Source organism: Myotis yumanensis, unplaced genomic scaffold, assembly GCF_028538775.1.
Source record: "Myotis yumanensis isolate MYYU_CA2020_CCGP unplaced genomic scaffold, mMyoYum1.0.hap1 SCAF_2, whole genome shotgun sequence".
Taxonomy (NCBI): Eukaryota; Metazoa; Chordata; class Mammalia; order Chiroptera; family Vespertilionidae; genus Myotis; species Myotis yumanensis.
Window position 1 is genome coordinate 47,975,570 of NW_027223753.1, and position 17,367 is coordinate 47,992,936.

Below are 17,367 nucleotides of genomic sequence, written 5' to 3' on the forward strand. Positions count from 1 at the left end.
TGCTACTGTAAACAATATGTAATTATATATGTGTTTTCTGATGGTCTTAGGCGACCCCTGTGAAAGGGTCGTTCGACCCCCAAAGGGGTTGCGACCCACAGGTTGAGAATCGCTGATTTAGATTCTGATTCTGTGGACTTGCAGATACCCCTGAATTATGCTTGTTTCCAGAACTCCACTTTCCAGGGAAATGACCCATTCTTACAGCTGAGCACCACACCTCCCTTCTTTTCTGCACACCATTAAATCAATGAGCATTTGCCTTGATGCCTTATGGAAACACATTCCTCTTCTGCTTTTATTTTAGAAAATCAATCCTATTTGTCTAATACCAGGGCAGTTCCTGCTATCAGCAGATCAATCTTAGAGCAGCCTGGTGCAAAGCTCAGGGAATTACTCTGTAGCCGATGGGCACCTGACGATTAGCAAGTGCCTTTCCAGCTGTTTCCAGTGTGTGGGAATCTGCAGTAGCCGGTCTCCTCCAGCTGCAGTTGTGTCAGGCCTTTGTCAGAGAACAAAGGAGAAGAATTTTTCAGACATCCGAACTCCAAGGGGTAGCTAGAATCTAATGGAACAGAAAGCATCATATACTAATTCTTTTCTTCCCCAGCATCTCCCCTTTATCCCTTGGAAGCCAGGTGTCTTCCCCTGCCCATTTGTGGTATACTCCATTCTGTGCAACACCCAATTATTTTTCATAAGCTGGGAACTGTCTTAGGGACATGGTATAGGTTAATGACTATGGGAGAGAAGGATAAAATCAATACGTGCAGGAATTCATTTTTGATTTCATACTCATTGCATTTCTATGAAAATATCAGGGCTCTTCTGTCATAGAAGAGATGCTCATGACTAGAGAAAAGCTGCATGAAGTCCCCGAGCTCCTCATCATCCAAGACCACACCTAAGCAGTCCTCGTCACTGTCATTTCTTTCACTACCCACTTGCCAAGGACGACAAGCATATTTTAGAAGCTAATTAATGTCTTCTTGTCATCAAAGGCTGGTAGCGAGTGAGAAGGCTGATTAGAAAATAAAGATGAGTCCTCCGTTTCAACACTTTCTATCTCAAGAGCAGCCAATGTCAATTTTCTGTCAAGCATTCCATTTGCTGTTTAGGCACATCTCTTGAAAACGCGTTGCTGAGGAAGGTTGTTACAGACTCAGCATGAGGAGGGTGGTGTGTGTGTGAGAGTGTGTATGTGTGTGTGTGCATGTGTGCATGCATGAGGTAGACCTATTCAAACAGACTAGAGAGACAGATTAAAATGGTAAATATTCTTGGGAAAATATCATATAAACATAGGATGCATCAGTTGCCTCATCTGTAAAATGGGAGCATTGGAACAGCTGCTACCCCAGAGCCCTTCCAACTCTTAACATTCTATGACTCTGGTATAAATGGCATTTATCTGTCTTGCTAAACATACCTGGCAGCCTGAATTTTCTGCAATAGACTGTAGATTTGCAACTTGATGATCTTAAAAAGTAAGAAAACAAACAAACAAACAAAGCTTGTCTCCAAACTGCAAATGCAGGACAAGGAGCCCTTAGGCCTATCTTGTGAGCTTAGTGCATACTCCTGGAGGACCATGAGTGAAGCCTTCTTCACAAACTGTCAGATCTGCAAGGAACTTGAATGGCCTTGTAATCCAGTTCCCTCATTTTACAGGAGAGAAAACAGGCCTAGAAGAGCAAAATAATTCCACCAAGATTACTTGACTAATATGTTCCTGAGTCAAAACTAAAACTTGACTCTCTTGACTCCTAGACCTAAATGTCCCGTCACTTCTTTAATTAGGAAAGAAGCCTATTCAGAACTCAGAACATATAGAAGAAAATCACATTTAAGGGTATTTAAGTAATATTCATTTTTTTGGAGAAAAGTCTTCAGAAATCAGGATTGTTGGACCTAAAAATAAAAAAGTTTATTAATAGTTTCCAGTAATCTTAAAAGGTCTTGTTAGAGCAAAGATACCATCTCAGTGAGAGCAAATTGAGTAGGCCTTAGCAATTTAAGTTAAACTTGAAGAGCAATATTTCAATAAGAGTCATTGAATGCTAAAATGGGTCATCAGAGGGAGGGAATCCCTTATTCCAGGGATCTGTGACTTGTATTCTATTTCCATCAACAGGGTAGTGTCCAGATGATTCAAAATGTAGTCAGGAGACCATTTACCACTGCAGGCACTTCTTAATGCTCTTATATGGGCTCTGGGTTGCTGGAATAAGAAGAAATAAAGCAGGACCTACAGGGAGGGAGCATAGATAAAGCAAGATACTTAGATGTGGTCTTACAATTTAGTTAATATTTTTACGAACAGTGAAAAGCTATCCTTTTAAATCAGCTTCTTACTACTCAAAAACTAAAACACGGAATTTTCAAGGTGCAAGGAAAAATAACTTAGGAACTTTGCACAATCAAATGCTGTGATCTAGCAAGAAAAGCACCTCCAATTATGCTATTAGCCAAATTTTGACATTTTTTGCATCTGTTTTTGTTTGTTTGTTTTATATGGGTCCACCATTTCCCCACTGTAATCTGACCGTTGTGTAAATGTAAATTCACTAAATGTTTATTGTGATTCTTTGAGTCTGTGTTTCAGGTTATTTCCACATGGTGCTGGCTAAGCATTTAACAGAGGAAATTCAGAATAGGGAAAAGCATATCACAGAGGAAATTCAGAATAGGGAAACCTATCAGTTGTTCCAATGCCTGCTTAGGGAAACACCCATGAATGCCCAGTTGGCACTGTGTGAATAATGGCTTTCTTCTTTATTGTAATGTTCTCTGCATAGACACAGTGGTGGTTCAGCTCAGTTACTCACTGCTGCTGGGAATCTTTAATTAAGCAAAGGGTGGAAGCTGCTAGTCCCACTGGAGGGTTTTATATCTGTGGTGGCATGGGAGAATCCAACAGCCAAACATGAGGAATGGTGAAGGATGGTGGTTGGGAGAGGCATGGGCTATTGTGACCTTGCCTTTTAGCAAAAGTAGTAATTATTAAGAATGAAGTGACAGGGAGAAAAGTAATTTCAAAAATAACATAATCTGTCATTTTTAACGTCAGAGATTGTGAGACCAGAAAGAGATTTTTTTACAGGAACCTCAAGGCCTGGGTTCTGTGCTATTAAATCACTGTATCTGGAACACAGTAATTGCAAAATAAATATCTGTTGAATAAATCACCCTTTGAGTTTGGGCAAGTTGCTGACTTCATCTGAAAAGTCAGAATGTGGTATTATTATTGGTTCCCAAACTTGGCTCTGACCATCACAGTCACTTGGGAAGCTTTTCAAAAGCACTGGTTCGGGAAGACTGGGTGGGGCTCATAAATCTGTATTTTTTGAAAGTTTCCTGAATGCTTCTGATGCTAAACCAGGTTGGAAACCCCTAAACCCATAGAAATGACCAGTAAAATTCCTCCACAACCAAAAGTCATAGTAAGGCTGATGCGTCTAGGACAGCCGTGGGCAAACTATGGCCCGCGGGCCGGATCCAGCCGTTTGAAATGAATAAAACTAAAAAAAAAAAAAAAAAGACCGTACCCTTTTATGTAATGATGTTTACTTTGAATTTATATTAGTTCACATAAACACTCCATCCATGCTTTTGTTCCGGCCCTCCGGTCCAGTTTAAGAACCCATTGTGGCCCTCGAGTCAAAAAGTTTGCCCACCCCTGGTAGGAGCTCGTGGGCACCTAGAGATGTTACTGCTGCTGGGGAGAGAGAACACCCCTGCTCCAGCCCTACAGCCGGGTGCTGAGGTGTACATGACAGCTGCTTCTGTCTTCCTGTGCTTGCGCTGCTTTGATGAGTTGTCCCCAGGGCCCCGTGAGCAGGCAGAGGTCTCTGGGGAGAACATGTGACTATGCTATCATCTGTGAGAACTGAAAGCAAACAGTCTAGATCCCAGCATGCCAACTGGAAACATGTCATTTTCAAATGGAGAAATTGTATTTGTACTTATTTTCACTGTAAAAAGCAGAGATAAATGCAGGAACTTTTGAAAGCTGCGTTAACTCTTTCAGTCACGGATATCATTTAGTTCAATGAAATAGATGTTAAGCTATTTAATAAATTATTGCTCAGTGCACTTCCAGGCATCCCTATGGCCTGAAAGAGTCAATGCATTTTTCAGAAGTACTCAAGATACATCGCCCTGTGAAGTGAAATGAAATATTTGATTGCTGATATTATTAATAACATACTATAGAGAAAAGTGCTTCTACAAGCAGGTAGACATGATTTTTCAGTAATTCTAGCTCTACTATTTCCTTGTTGTAGCAGAATTTTTTAAAAAATTAAATGAGATGATCATAAATTTTAAATAAGCATAAATATTTTAATCAATGTAATGCCTGTTATAAATGATAGTCAGTGTTTATTATTATTTTAATAAAATTAATAGACAAAAGGCATAAAGTAAAACTGAAATTATAGTCTTCCTCTAATCCTCAAATGGTAATAAACCAAGGTTTTAAAGTAATTATTTGAAGTAATTATTTATTTCTCTAACATACATTCTGCTTATCTAAACTAGAATTATAAATTATATCCAGCTAAAGTTATATGGATCTTTTAAATTAAAAATTAATACACATATAATAAAATGAGCAGAACATAAAGCCTGTTTTTAGTAATCTGGTCTTGGCTGCATGAAACTTTTCTATTATACAAACATGTAAGTTATTAACTTAAAAAATCACGTATAAATATTGATGCCCCACCTTGCAAATGTACAAGTGTAATTCTCCTAAACTAGACTGCAAACAGAAGAGCTGGGATTGAGTTTTACCTCTGCCACTTCTTAGGCAACTTGTTTAGCTCCTCTGGGCCTCAGTTCTCCCAGGAATAAAATGGAGCAAAATATTTTTCCCATCTACTTCACAAGATTGTGCTGAAGATCAAGTGAGATAGTGCATGGCAGTTCTTTCTAAGATGCTGAGGAATTGTTTTGCATATTAAAAAAACAACTGATTGGCATGTGGTTCTCAATGACACTCACAGTCTGAAAAACATATCCTTTTGTTGCAGACAAGCAGAATGATGTGGAGATTCCATCTCCCACCCAGAAGGACAGAGAGAAAAAGAAAAAGCAGCAGCTCATGACACAGATAAGCGGAGTGAAGAAACTGATGCATAGTTCAAGCTTAAACAATACAAGCATCTCACGCTTTGGAGTCAACACAGAAAATGAAGATCATCTAGCCAAGGTGGGTATGTGCTGGGGGTGTGTGCATGAGGCTGTCTGCTTCACAGCAGCTTAAAACTACCTGCTAGGAAATAGTAGTGTTCTCCTTTGCTTGATTGTTAAATTGTATGATAAGGAAGCCGGTATGGCCTCCTTGTCCACTGATGAGCACCTAATTAAAGACTCTTTTTCTATATCAGAGGGCCTTTTTTTTTAAAAAAAACCAAAAAACAAAAACCTTAAATAGGATTTATAAATGGATAGTTCCTCATGAATGAGAATCCTACTGAAAGTTCACTAAAAGAATCCACAGGGAGGCCAGTGGGCAGGATTGAATTTTCCAGAGAACATTTTGAGGACTGTATGCCAAAGAACAATGGGAAAATCTGATCTGGTTGGCAGAGCTAGCGAGGAAATGAGAGAAATTAACAGCACTGACTCTTGAACCCAAACCCCAGTAGTGGAAGAAGGCACAGAAACAGTTTATACATGAGTTAGGAGGCTGTGTAAGGTAGAATCCTGAGGTCCTCCAAGCCTTGTGAAAAGGGAAAGAGCTTACTGTGAGCAAAAGGACATTCGGTGAGGCCTTCTGAAAGGTATCTTTGGACTAAGGTTTGTTACACATTGGGCCAAGCCTGTCTAGGGAGAGCCTAGAACCCTCACCCCAGACAATAATTAAAAATGGAATAAACTGTTCCTTTAATCAGATAATCTTAGAATAATCCCACAATACAGGACTAAATGATGTTTCTTCCAGATTTATCTGTGGCCTAGGAACTGTTGGCTGTAATACGTAATTGGCATTCTTCATTAAATTAGAGTTGATTTATGCACATTCTAGCAGCTGAGTCTTTCTGACCTGGCCCTTAATGAGAATAACCAAAGAACAGAGGCATAGCCCTAAGGTGATTTTTTAGCTCTATTCACTTGCAGCAACTAAATTTATAAATGCAATATATAGAAACTTGGAACTAGAATGAAGAGGATACCCAATCTCTAAGGCCCGGGGTAGGCAAACCGTGGCTCGCGAGCCACATGCGGCTCTTTGGCCCCTTGAGTGTGGCTCTTCCACAAAATACTATGTGCAGGCGCGCACGTACAGTGCGATTGAAACTTCGTGGCCCATGCGGAGAAGTTGGTATTTTGTGGAAGAGCTGGTGTTTTGTGGAAGAGCCACACTCAAGGGGCCAAAGAGCCACATGTGGCTCTCGAGCCGCGGTTTGCCGAGCAGCAGTTTGCTGACCACTGTCCTAGGCCATTCCATTTTAACTTTTTCATGCAACCAGAAGACTCAAAAGAGACCCTCGAAAGACAGACAGCCATTGTCCAAAAAGTAAATAAAAACAATGAGTTATGCTTAAAACAAAACAAACAAACAAAAAAAACAACAACAACAAAAACCCTGTCCTTATTCCTAAATTCCTCTAATTTCTCTTACAGGAGCTGGAAGACCTGAACAAATGGGGCCTTAACATCTTCAATGTGGCTGGATATTCACACAATAGGCCCCTAACGTGCATCATGTATGCCATATTCCAGGTGAGTACACAGGAAGGAATGTTGGTTATTCCATTGGATGACTATGGTTATTATTCTATCCCAGTTTACTTTTCTGATTTAGCTTTTTTTTTTCATTTTTGGACATCCACTTATTTATTTTCTAACTCATTTTACAATATAGGAAAGAGACCTCCTGAAGACATTCAAAATCTCCTCGGATACATTTGTAACCTACATGATGACTTTAGAAGACCATTACCATTCTGACGTAGCATATCATAACAGTCTACATGCTGCTGATGTAGCCCAGTCAACCCATGTTCTCCTTTCAACACCAGCATTAGATGTGAGTAATTATGATCTCTTATACCTGCCCATCCTCTTTAGAAAGTGCCACACAACATAATATATTGGCAGAAATAATGTAATTAGATGATTGCATATTCTTTTTAAAAAAAATATATTTTATTGATTTTTTACAGAGAGGAAGGGAGAGAGATAGAGAGTTAGAAACATCGATGAGAGAGAAACATCGATCAGCTGCCTCCTGCACATCTCCCACTGGGGATGTGCCCGCAACCCAGGTACATGCCCTTGTCCGGAATCGAACCTGGGACCTTTCAGTCCGCAGGCTGACGCTCTATCCACTGAGCCAAACCGGTTTCGGCCCATATTCTTGAACTGGTTCTTGATTATGTGTCCCATCTATCAATTGAGTTACCAATATCAGAGTAGCCTTCCCTTTACATCTCTTACAGTTGAAAAATTGTTTAATTATCAAGCAATTAACAGGACACTTTATTTTTTATTCTATCTCTTGTATCTAATATGTGTCTAGTTCAGTGACTGGTATATAGTATAACTTCACTATGCATGTACTGATTCCAGCTGTGCATACCATCCCAAGCATTGTGAGGGATAGCACAGAAGCATAATATAAAATTTTCTCTATAGTTCCTGTTAGGAATAAGCATCCCTAGGAATTTGTATTCTCCTAAGAATTCATAAAACTGATTCTATGGGCTGAAAAAAAAGTAGCTGAAAATCTGGAACTGAGAATTGCTAGATATCTTGCTGAAAGGTGACTGTGACTCCTTCCCCAACAGATTAATGCATTTGTATGTACTGACATTAGCAGCAATGCGCCCAGCAGACCATGTTCTTTCTTGACATATGGCAGTGATGACCAGGTGCTTCCAAAATGATAGGCTCCCTGCAGTAAGGGACTGGCCAACCTTTAGCCAACGCCACCTTTGCAGATTCAGTTTAGAAGGTGAAGAAAGATTAAACAGACCACAGCTCTGTTGTTTGGGTTCCATATTTTCTGAGGGAATAAATCCAGGAAGACTTGGGAAAGTGAAATGGTGCTAAGGTTTTTCTGTTTCCCTGGAGGACATGTTCCGTACAAGTATCAGAGTAGACCAACACTGTTTATCAACTGTCCACTATTGTTGATAGGATACCCATTGTGAGACCAGAAATTGTCCATGAGCGCCACCGCTGTAGAGAAGGGAGAGTTCAGTGTGCCCTAGAGTAATTAGATTGGTCTTCATGGGAGAGGTGGGAACTGAGCTGGCATTTGAAGGGTCAGAAGATTTAAGTAATCACAGAGGACAAGGAAAGACATTTCAGCAGGAGAAAGGCATTTTAGCCAGAAGGAATACATACCTAAATACTAGGTTTAAATCATTGTGTACCAGTCGGGGCAGAGGAGGCTTTGTAGAAATGTCCTCAAAGCTTGCACATTGTAAGCCTTTAGTGCATAGGTACTAAATGAATGGATGAAGGAATATATGAAACCTTCTGATCACACTACAAATTTAGCCTTCAGAAATAATTGACTGCCAGTCTTATGAGTCTGGAATTTGGCCTTTGTTCTCTAAGATAGGCAGCCTGAAAACATATGAAGTTTCTTATATCTCAGAGCACAGTCTGATTTGCTTCTTTGACTTGCATGCGCTTGTGTTATATAAGCACCATTCTGCCACACCACTTAGCCAGGAAACAAGCATCAGGTACCAGCTGATCACTCTCCATAGGCACAGGGCCAGTGCCTTCCCAAGCCGCAGCCTGTAGGCCCGATGAGGGCATGGGCTCCGGCCGTCATTCCTTTCACATGAGACCTTGTGAGGATGGATAGAATCCACATTTAATTAAATTAGTATATGAGACATTTATAAAAATCAACACACCATCCTTCTCCCAACAAGAATGAAGTGGGGCCCCGACTGGTTTGGCTCAGTGGATAAAGCATCAGCCTGCGAACTCAAGGGTCCCAGGTTCGATTCCGGTCAAGGGCATGTACCTTGGTTGCGGGCCCATCCCCAGTGGGGGGTGTGCAGGAGGCAGCTGATCGATGTTTCTCTCTCATCGATGTTTCTAGCTCTCTATCCCTCTCCCTTCCTCTCTGTAAAAAATCAATAAAAATATATTTAAAAAAAAAAAAAGAATGAAGTGGGATACTTTAACATGAAACAGAATCGCAAGATAGGCAAATGGGACATGGAGTGAAATGTGTTCGTTTTGCTCTGCAGGCCGTCTTCACCGATTTGGAAATCCTGGCCGCCATTTTTGCAGCTGCTATCCATGACGTGGACCATCCTGGAGTCTCCAACCAGTTTCTCATCAACACAAGTGAGTTCATCACTAGGACAGTCGTTCAGGATCATCCTATGAGTCACTGCTTAATTTTTTCCCTCCTAATGTTTTTGTTATGGATAATAATAAGAGTAATAATGAGGTAATCCTTCCACTCCACTCAAACTGGTCAGACCTTTCCTGGATACTGTGTCCAGTTTGGCAACATCATTTTTGAGCTGCATGGAGAACTTGCAAGGGGTCAGAGGGGAGCCATAAAAAATACTCAATGTTTGGAAAATACGATATGCGAGGAAAGAGTAACAGATGTGGAATTGTTCAGTAAGCACAAGGGAAGGCTTGGGAATAATGTGATAATGACTTTTAGTATTATGCCCGGCTCTCACACAGAGTCCCTCGCTACTGGGGAAGCAGGCCCAAATGTTAGGTCGGAGCATGGGAACCCCCAAACAGAAATTGCAGTTAGTGACATAGCACCATCCCTTGGCTATTATTCTTGAGTAAGAGAAAATGTGACTTCATGAGTTTGATGACCATATTCTCATTTGCAGACCAGAGCTCTGCCTAGTGAAAGATGTCTGAATCTTTTGTGTGAAAGGTGGGCTGGAAGCTACAGTTTTCATTTCCAGATATCACAGTCTCTGGTGTATAGAGCCAGATAGCAGAAAATTTAGCATCATGATTGTTCTAAAAAAGTATTAATGTTTTGTTACCATACATAGAAAGCTCCGAAAAGCTACATTATTTGGATAAATTGAAATTTTACAGTCACACCCTTCTCTTCTTTGAAAATCCATAACTCACAATTAACAGAGCTGGCAAGCATATAAAAAGTGAATATAGTTTGAAAATCCTAATACATTTGATAAAGTTTAGTGACATTTTCAGTTCATTCTTTTCCAAAGCACAAAATGTGTGAACACATAAAGGAAATTACCATCTGAGATAAAAATAGGATTTAGCAGCTTGGGAATGCTTTTACCTAATGTCAAATTCTTTATAAACTGGAGAAGGAGAAAAATGATTTTGAAATACCAGGAATTCTAATCAAAGAGAAAGCTTATGCACTAATAACTTCCGGAAGTATTTTTGCTTAGAAACTGACTACATTCCTTTGTAGAGGGAGACTGTTTCTTTAAGAGGAAATGGGCATGCAGATCTTGGTTCTTAAAACTATTTGAATAGAGGTAGATCTGATTTCATAGTGAGGTAATGCTGACCTTTGAATTGTACGACTTTTTAGTAAGTCATCATTTTTTCCTGTTTACTAGATTCAGAACTTGCTTTGATGTATAATGACGAATCTGTGTTGGAAAACCATCATCTGGCCGTGGGTTTCAAACTGCTGCAAGAAGAGCACTGTGACATCTTTCAGAATCTCACCAAGAAGCAACGGCAGACACTCCGGAAGATGGTTATCGACATGGTAAGACTTCAGCCTCTCCATGTTTCTCACTGCCTTCTACTGTCACAGGAGGAGAAATCTCATTTTCTCTCATACACTGAGCTCGCTGAGTATTTTCATTATCTTTTTACCCAAGGTGTTAGCAACTGATATGTCCAAACATATGAGCCTGCTGGCAGACCTGAAGACAATGGTAGAAACAAAGAAAGTGACAAGCTCAGGCGTGCTTCTGCTGGACAACTATACGGATCGTATACAGGTATTTGAGAAAAAGCCTCTGATTGAACACAAAGCCAAACCAAACAACAATAAAAAATGAAAACAAACTTAAATTAGTTGCATGTCCTCAGTTATGACTACAGTTATAGGCTTATTTTAAGGACAAACTAAGCAAGCTAAGAAATAACGAAGAAAAACATTGCAGCTTATTCTCTAATTTACAAGGAAAATCATAGCCCTATTTATTGAATTGCTTAGTTCTAAAAATAAGTGGCAAGATCTATTTGTAATAGGGTGTACGTGACTGCTGGTCCCCAAAGCTGATGTTTGGATATAAATCCTATTGACTTGCAGTTTGTTAAGTCTGTTTTCGTTATACAAATTGCCATCAGCTGGTCTCTTTCCACAAGTGGAAAATATGAAGACATCTACTTTGAGTAATTCTTTGCATTTTTTCCAAACTGAGGAAAGGAAATGGTGGCAGTATCTGACCTCTAATGTCCTTTCCAGTTTTTAAATTCAATGACCATCAATTTAAGAAGACACACATTTTCCCATTTGGGACTCCCATTTTAACCAATTCTGGCCAGCACCCTTGTAATTCTGCTTTTTTGGTGCACACACCATAATTATAATGCAACTAAAATGTTCTTAGGTTTGGTACCAAATGTACTAACACAAGAGGGATGCGATGTTCTAGTAGTATTTACACCTAATTTTATGAGATTTCCAAAACTTGATGATTTCAGGTCCTTCGGAACATGGTACACTGTGCAGACCTGAGCAACCCCACCAAGTCCTTGGAATTGTATCGGCAATGGACAGACCGCATCATGGAGGAATTTTTCCAGCAGGGAGATAAAGAGCGGGAGAGGGGAATGGAGATTAGCCCAATGTGTGATAAGCACACAGCTTCTGTGGAAAAATCCCAGGTATTTAATATAAGGTTTTCAAAGTTTTTGTAAGCTCTGCTGATTTGTAGAATTGGAGGGTTCTGTTTAGTTCTTTCCTTTTAATAGAATATATATTTATATGAAATGATAAGGAAGCAACCACCCATTTAGTTCCATTATGCTCAGGACTCATTTGCCTGCTCCATTACACTGAGTGGAGATAGAGCAGTCATCAGAAGCCATCAAAGTTTGAACTGTGTAGCCTCAAACAGTTTAGATGGTTGTCTATGATCTTAGCAAATCCAGCTGACTGAACCGAAGGCTATAGGCCTCCTCCAGCTCATCCACCCAGATTTCTCCTCGCTCTGTCTTTACCCAGTATCTCTACTCTTGTTCCCTGCACCCCATTTTTGCTGTCTCTCCATAACCAAGCTCACTGCCACCATCACTAGAGGTGGTGAATCTCACTCCTACAAATCTCTTCTACCTCATAGTCCCAGCTCCGTCCTGTGCCCCCTCCCAAGGTTACATCTACACTCTGAGAACATGCTCACATCTTCTGATTGTGTCCAAAGCTAGAGATTCCCGTGGGCTGAGGATTTGGACAGTGCAGCAGAGACAGGGGCTCAGAAAGTTCCCAGATTCTAGCTGCACTAGAACGTGTCAATATCCCCACAAAGGCTTTAGAACCTGCTAAATTGTTACTCTTCTCAGGACCACAAATGGCCTGAGCCAGGTGGGTGTGACTGAGAATGAGTCTATAGGTTGTCCAAGGTCTTTATCACAAAAGCATTCGGAGTATTTTTTGTTCATATTTATCCTCTTTCCTCAGTACCTACTCCCCAAATTTACATATGCTTGTAATATTTGTCTAGTAACTTTGCAGTTATTATACTGTTGCTTCTTTTAAAAAAAGACAGTCAAATGCATTTAAAATCTGTGAAAGTGTCCTAACAGTCTAATATGCTATAAAAATGCACAACAACATTAATTTAGGGACAATTTAAACACCCAAAAGCCTTAATTAGAACCACATTAATTACATTAATTACTTAAATGGAATAAGGCTCTTTTATTAACAACAGTAGTATTTTAAAAATATTTATATCCTGTCTGTGCAGTTTTTCACACATTTTCCCACACATTATCCTATTTGAACCTCCACACAGCGTTGGGAGATAGACACAACATGTATCTCCCCAGTGTATCAGGTGAAGAGTTGTCCTCTTGGTCTATTTCACCAACTCTTTAGTAACTCAGCCGCCCCCACTCAAAGCCATTCACGCTCCCTAACCTTGGCCATGTCTCACGGGGGCCATGACATCATGGTCCGCTCCTGTGTTTCCCACAGGTGTGCTCTGGTGACCTTTGTCTGGGTAGCCTGGCAATAAAGCCCTTTATTCGGTGCTTTTCGGATTTGTAGAGCTCAAACGTGAACAAGACATAGAAATAAGCAACAGGAGGCTCCCTTTCAAAAAATGCTGGGCATTTAGCAGAAGCAACACAAATGAAGAAAGGAAATGACCACATTGTGTTCAGCTGATTCAGTTTTCTCCATTGCCTTGAGCTTGTTTTTTTCACATTCCTGGAAAACACCTTGAAAATAGTGTCTAAAGTCCATTAAACACACATAGAGAAGAAAAGGAGAGGAAAAAGGAGTGGGTGGAAGCAAGAGAAATACCTGAATCATCTACAGTTTAGTTAGTTCTTAAAACCAATGCAGCTTAGAGATGCCCTGTTTTTCCTGTGAATTCTGTTTGTTAAAGCTATGAAAGCACCAGCGAAAAGATGATAGGTAGGTAGATAGATAGATAGATAGATAGATAGATAGATGTAAAAGATTCACATATGAGTAAGATTCTTTGATATGGTATAACTTCACTTTATTAAATGACTGGCCAAAAACTAGAATGATAATAAAGGGAAGTTTCCAGTAGTGTGGAAAGGTAGCTACATATTGTCCCAGGGGTGCATATAAAATGCCCTTGCTCATCACCCCCTGAATCCTAAACCTGCATCTCTCCAGCTCCCCAGACCATGACAGGGGAATTCCATTCTCTCATTCAACCGGTGCCTATTCTTTCCCTCAGCTTGCCCCCACCCCCAGGGTTTCCTGTTTGTCCCACAATGACGAGGTCAGCAGAAGGCCACAGAGCCCGCTCAAGCAGGATGCATAGCCCCTGTGTAAACCATAGCAGAGCCACACGCCTCATATTTATTCACAGGAACACCAGCACAGGAACTGCTTAATTGTTTTTATTTTCCCTTCTTTCTCCTGATGAAAATGACTGTGGGCCCTACAGTTACAGATGTGTCCACCGAGGGGACCTTTGTTAGTTTAGGGGCTTGAAGTATTCTCAGATGTTTTACCAAACTCATCTACAAACCAAAAGCATGTCACAGAACTTGAGACGTTTCAGAGTAGGCAGGGGCTGGCTCCCCTTCGTTTTGGAACAGCGGCTTATTTTCAAGTTATCAGGGAAAGAATGTTGAGTCAGAACTCATTAGTCCTGGGGCTTCCTTCTTCAGAGATGACTCACAGAGTCCAAGTAGTGACCAAGTCATTCCCAGCCAGGGTTACAGCCAGACTTCTTATCTGGCGCACGGAAAAGGAAAAGTCGTCAATTATAGTGAGACGTGAGACGAACACAGGCTTTGAAATCAGACAAAGCTGGGACCGCGTGCCAGCTTCAGTCCTTACTGGCTCTGTGACCTCCGTCAAGATATTTAATCTCCAGGAGTCTTAATTTCCTCCTTTGAAAATAGGCCAAACCAATACTTTGCGGGATTAAGAGCGATAACTTGTTTGTTGCATAGAGTGCAGGGCATACTATCACGGGATGTGTTCAGATAATGACTGGGCGGCGCCTGAGTTACTATTATGGATCTGTCTTGGGTTGTTGTTATCTTTGCATGCAAACCAGCACAGCTCGTTTGGTTTTCAAGGGCCAATCGCAGTAACAGGTGTGTGACCTTCTTTTCCTCCAGGTTGGTTTCATTGACTACATTGTCCATCCCCTGTGGGAGACCTGGGCAGATCTGGTACAGCCCGATGCGCAGGACATTCTGGACACATTAGAAGATAACAGGAACTGGTATCAGAGCATGATACCCCAGAGTCCCTCCCCACCGCTGGATGAGCAGAACAGAGACTGCCAGGGGCTGATGGAGAAGTTTCAGTTTGAACTGACCCTGGAAGAGGAGGATTCGGAAGGACCTGAGAAAGAGGGAGAGGGCCACAGCTATTTCAGCAGCACAAAGACGCTTTGTGTGATCGACCCAGACAGCAGGGATTCACTGGGAGAGACCGATGTAGACAACGCCGCAGAGGACAAGTCCCCGGTCGACACATAATCTCCCTCTCTGTGTGGAGGCGAACATTCCACCCTTGACAAGCATGCCAGCTGTACGGTAGGGCCAGCCCACCATGGGGGCCGAGGCCTGCACAGGACATGGGCCATGTGGCTTTTCCAGTTACTTGAGTTTGGAGCCAGCGTACAAGACCGTGAAGCAAATAGCAGCTCAGGAAATTCCACGGTTGACTTGCCTTGCCTGCAAGCTGGGTGGAGAGCTGATGCTTTATGTGGTACTGGAGGCCAAGTTCAGATCACGACTCAATGGCTTGAACATAGAAGACACAAAACTGAGAGATTTTTCTGCACTAAATTTCGGGAATCTTTCCCCTCTAGTGACTGAACTGACTAATATGTTCATTTATAAATCTGCTCACCTGTCCCTCTGTCTGCCAACCTGTGTGCCTTTTTTGTAAAACATTTTCACGTCTTTCAAAATGCCTGTTGAATACCTAGAGTGTAGTATCAACTTCTACACAGATAAGCATTCGAAGTTGATACAAACTTTTTTGACTCTTTCTCGGAAAAAAAAATAGAAAAGAAAAAGAAAACGGTCTTCCTTTCTTCTTGGGCAATATCTCTCACTTCACTACAGTTACTTTTACAATTAGAAAGAATACGCTTCTAACCACATTCTACTTCCTTCCCCTGCTTTCCCTTCCAACTCCACGGCTGCCCTTACAACATATCTCTGGTTGCCCGCTCTGAACAGTATTTTTTCTCCTTTGGAGTTTTATATTTTCGCTGTCAACAGGATAAAGTTGAACAAACTAAGGGGTAGGAAGAGGTAGTTGTGTTGTTCACAGTAACAGTCTGTGTAAAATTCAGCGTGCAAAGGCAGTGTGTCCAGTTGTGTCCTGAATCCCTGTGCCACCGGGAATCACACGGGCCCATCCTGGCCCCTCCCTCCTCTCTTCACTCTCGCGCCCAATTCTGCCATTTTCGATTCAATGCTGCCATCTCTCTGCACTGCCTTCTGCGCTAACACCCCGAATTTCTGGTTATAACCGTGTATTTATTACCGAATGTACATAATGTAATGTTTTGTAAGTTATTAATTTATATCTCTAACATTGCCTGCCAACGGTGGTGTTACATTTGTGTAGAAAACTCTGCCTAAGAGTTGCAACTTTACTTGTAACGTTTTGTATTGTGTATTATATAACCTGTTCATCGCTGAGAGAGACATACGGCCCGGGCGCTCGCCAGTGGGGACACCGGTGGGCTTCTACCCCGAGGGTCTGCCCTTTCCCTGTCAGAGTTGCTAATACTCCGCAGCCCCTGTAACAACCCGTTTTGGAAACAAGATTCTCACATTAGATACTAAATGGTTTATACTGAGCTTTTACTTTTGTATAGTTTGATAGGGGTAGGGGGCAACAGGATGTGGTTTTCACCCACGTCCTCTCCGAATCTGTGTACGCATGAGTTGGGTTATAACTGGGCCCTACTGCCCCTGTGGCTTCGGTTTAAAAGGCAACACTACGTTTGCGCACAGAGGGTCCTTCCGAGTGTTCCCAAACTACTGACTTCGGAAGGAAAGCCTCCTGCCTGCCCGTCTGCAGGAATGCCGTGTTCCAATTAATGACAAAAAGAAAACAATAAAAAATGTGAATTTTATAATAAAATGTGAACTGATGTAGTAAATTATGCAAATGTGAAGCTTCTGATAACACTTGTGTAGGCCTCTTACTGGCTTCAGTCTCCGTTTGTAAAATATATTTCATGCTTTCAGTTCAGCATTGTGACTCATAGTTAAAGAAACAGCACAACTGTGCATGACCAGTGGGTTTGTATGTCTATGAACACTGCATTATTTCAGGTGGACATTTTATTGTTTTCAAAAGTTTCTCACAATGTATGTTATAGTACTATTATTATTATATATTGTGTTCACATGCATTCTTAAGAAACTTTTCTATGAGGTGAATAAACAAAAGCATGATTAGATTAGACTGTAGGCCCAATTATTTCGGGTTAGTTCGTCTGACATATCAAAAGCAGATCTTTTTTCTCGTTTCTCCTACCACACCCCACAGAGAAAACCAACCACTTTGCCTGGCTAACACCAAAGCTGAAGTTTCAGAATCTGTGTCCAGAAAGTCCCCTAGATTGGAACATTACCTATTTTTTTTAGCAACTGTTCCCCCAGCTCAATGGTGCAAGAAGGGAGCTGGTGAAGGAAAACGAACCTACTTTATGAATC

At 41.2% G+C, this 17,367-nt stretch overlaps 1 protein-coding gene across 5 annotated transcripts in view; it reads left to right on the forward strand.

Moving 5' to 3' along the window:
- The window catches only part of PDE4B (phosphodiesterase 4B), a 525,239-nt gene extending 508,130 nt beyond the window's left edge, over positions 1-17,109 (forward strand). For all 5 annotated transcript variants that reach the window (XM_070405299.1, XM_070405301.1, XM_070405300.1 and 2 more), the window contains 8 exons: positions 5,037-5,215; positions 6,634-6,732; positions 6,875-7,039; positions 9,228-9,327; positions 10,563-10,717; positions 10,833-10,955; positions 11,665-11,847; positions 14,797-17,109. In XM_070405299.1, the coding sequence (XP_070261400.1) occupies positions 5,037-5,215; positions 6,634-6,732; positions 6,875-7,039; positions 9,228-9,327; positions 10,563-10,717; positions 10,833-10,955; positions 11,665-11,847; positions 14,797-15,162 (1,370 nt within the window). In that variant the 3' untranslated portion in view covers positions 15,163-17,109. The remainder of the gene's footprint in view (positions 1-5,036; positions 5,216-6,633; positions 6,733-6,874; positions 7,040-9,227; positions 9,328-10,562; positions 10,718-10,832; positions 10,956-11,664; positions 11,848-14,796) is intronic.
- Positions 17,110-17,367: the final 258 nt, after the last annotated feature.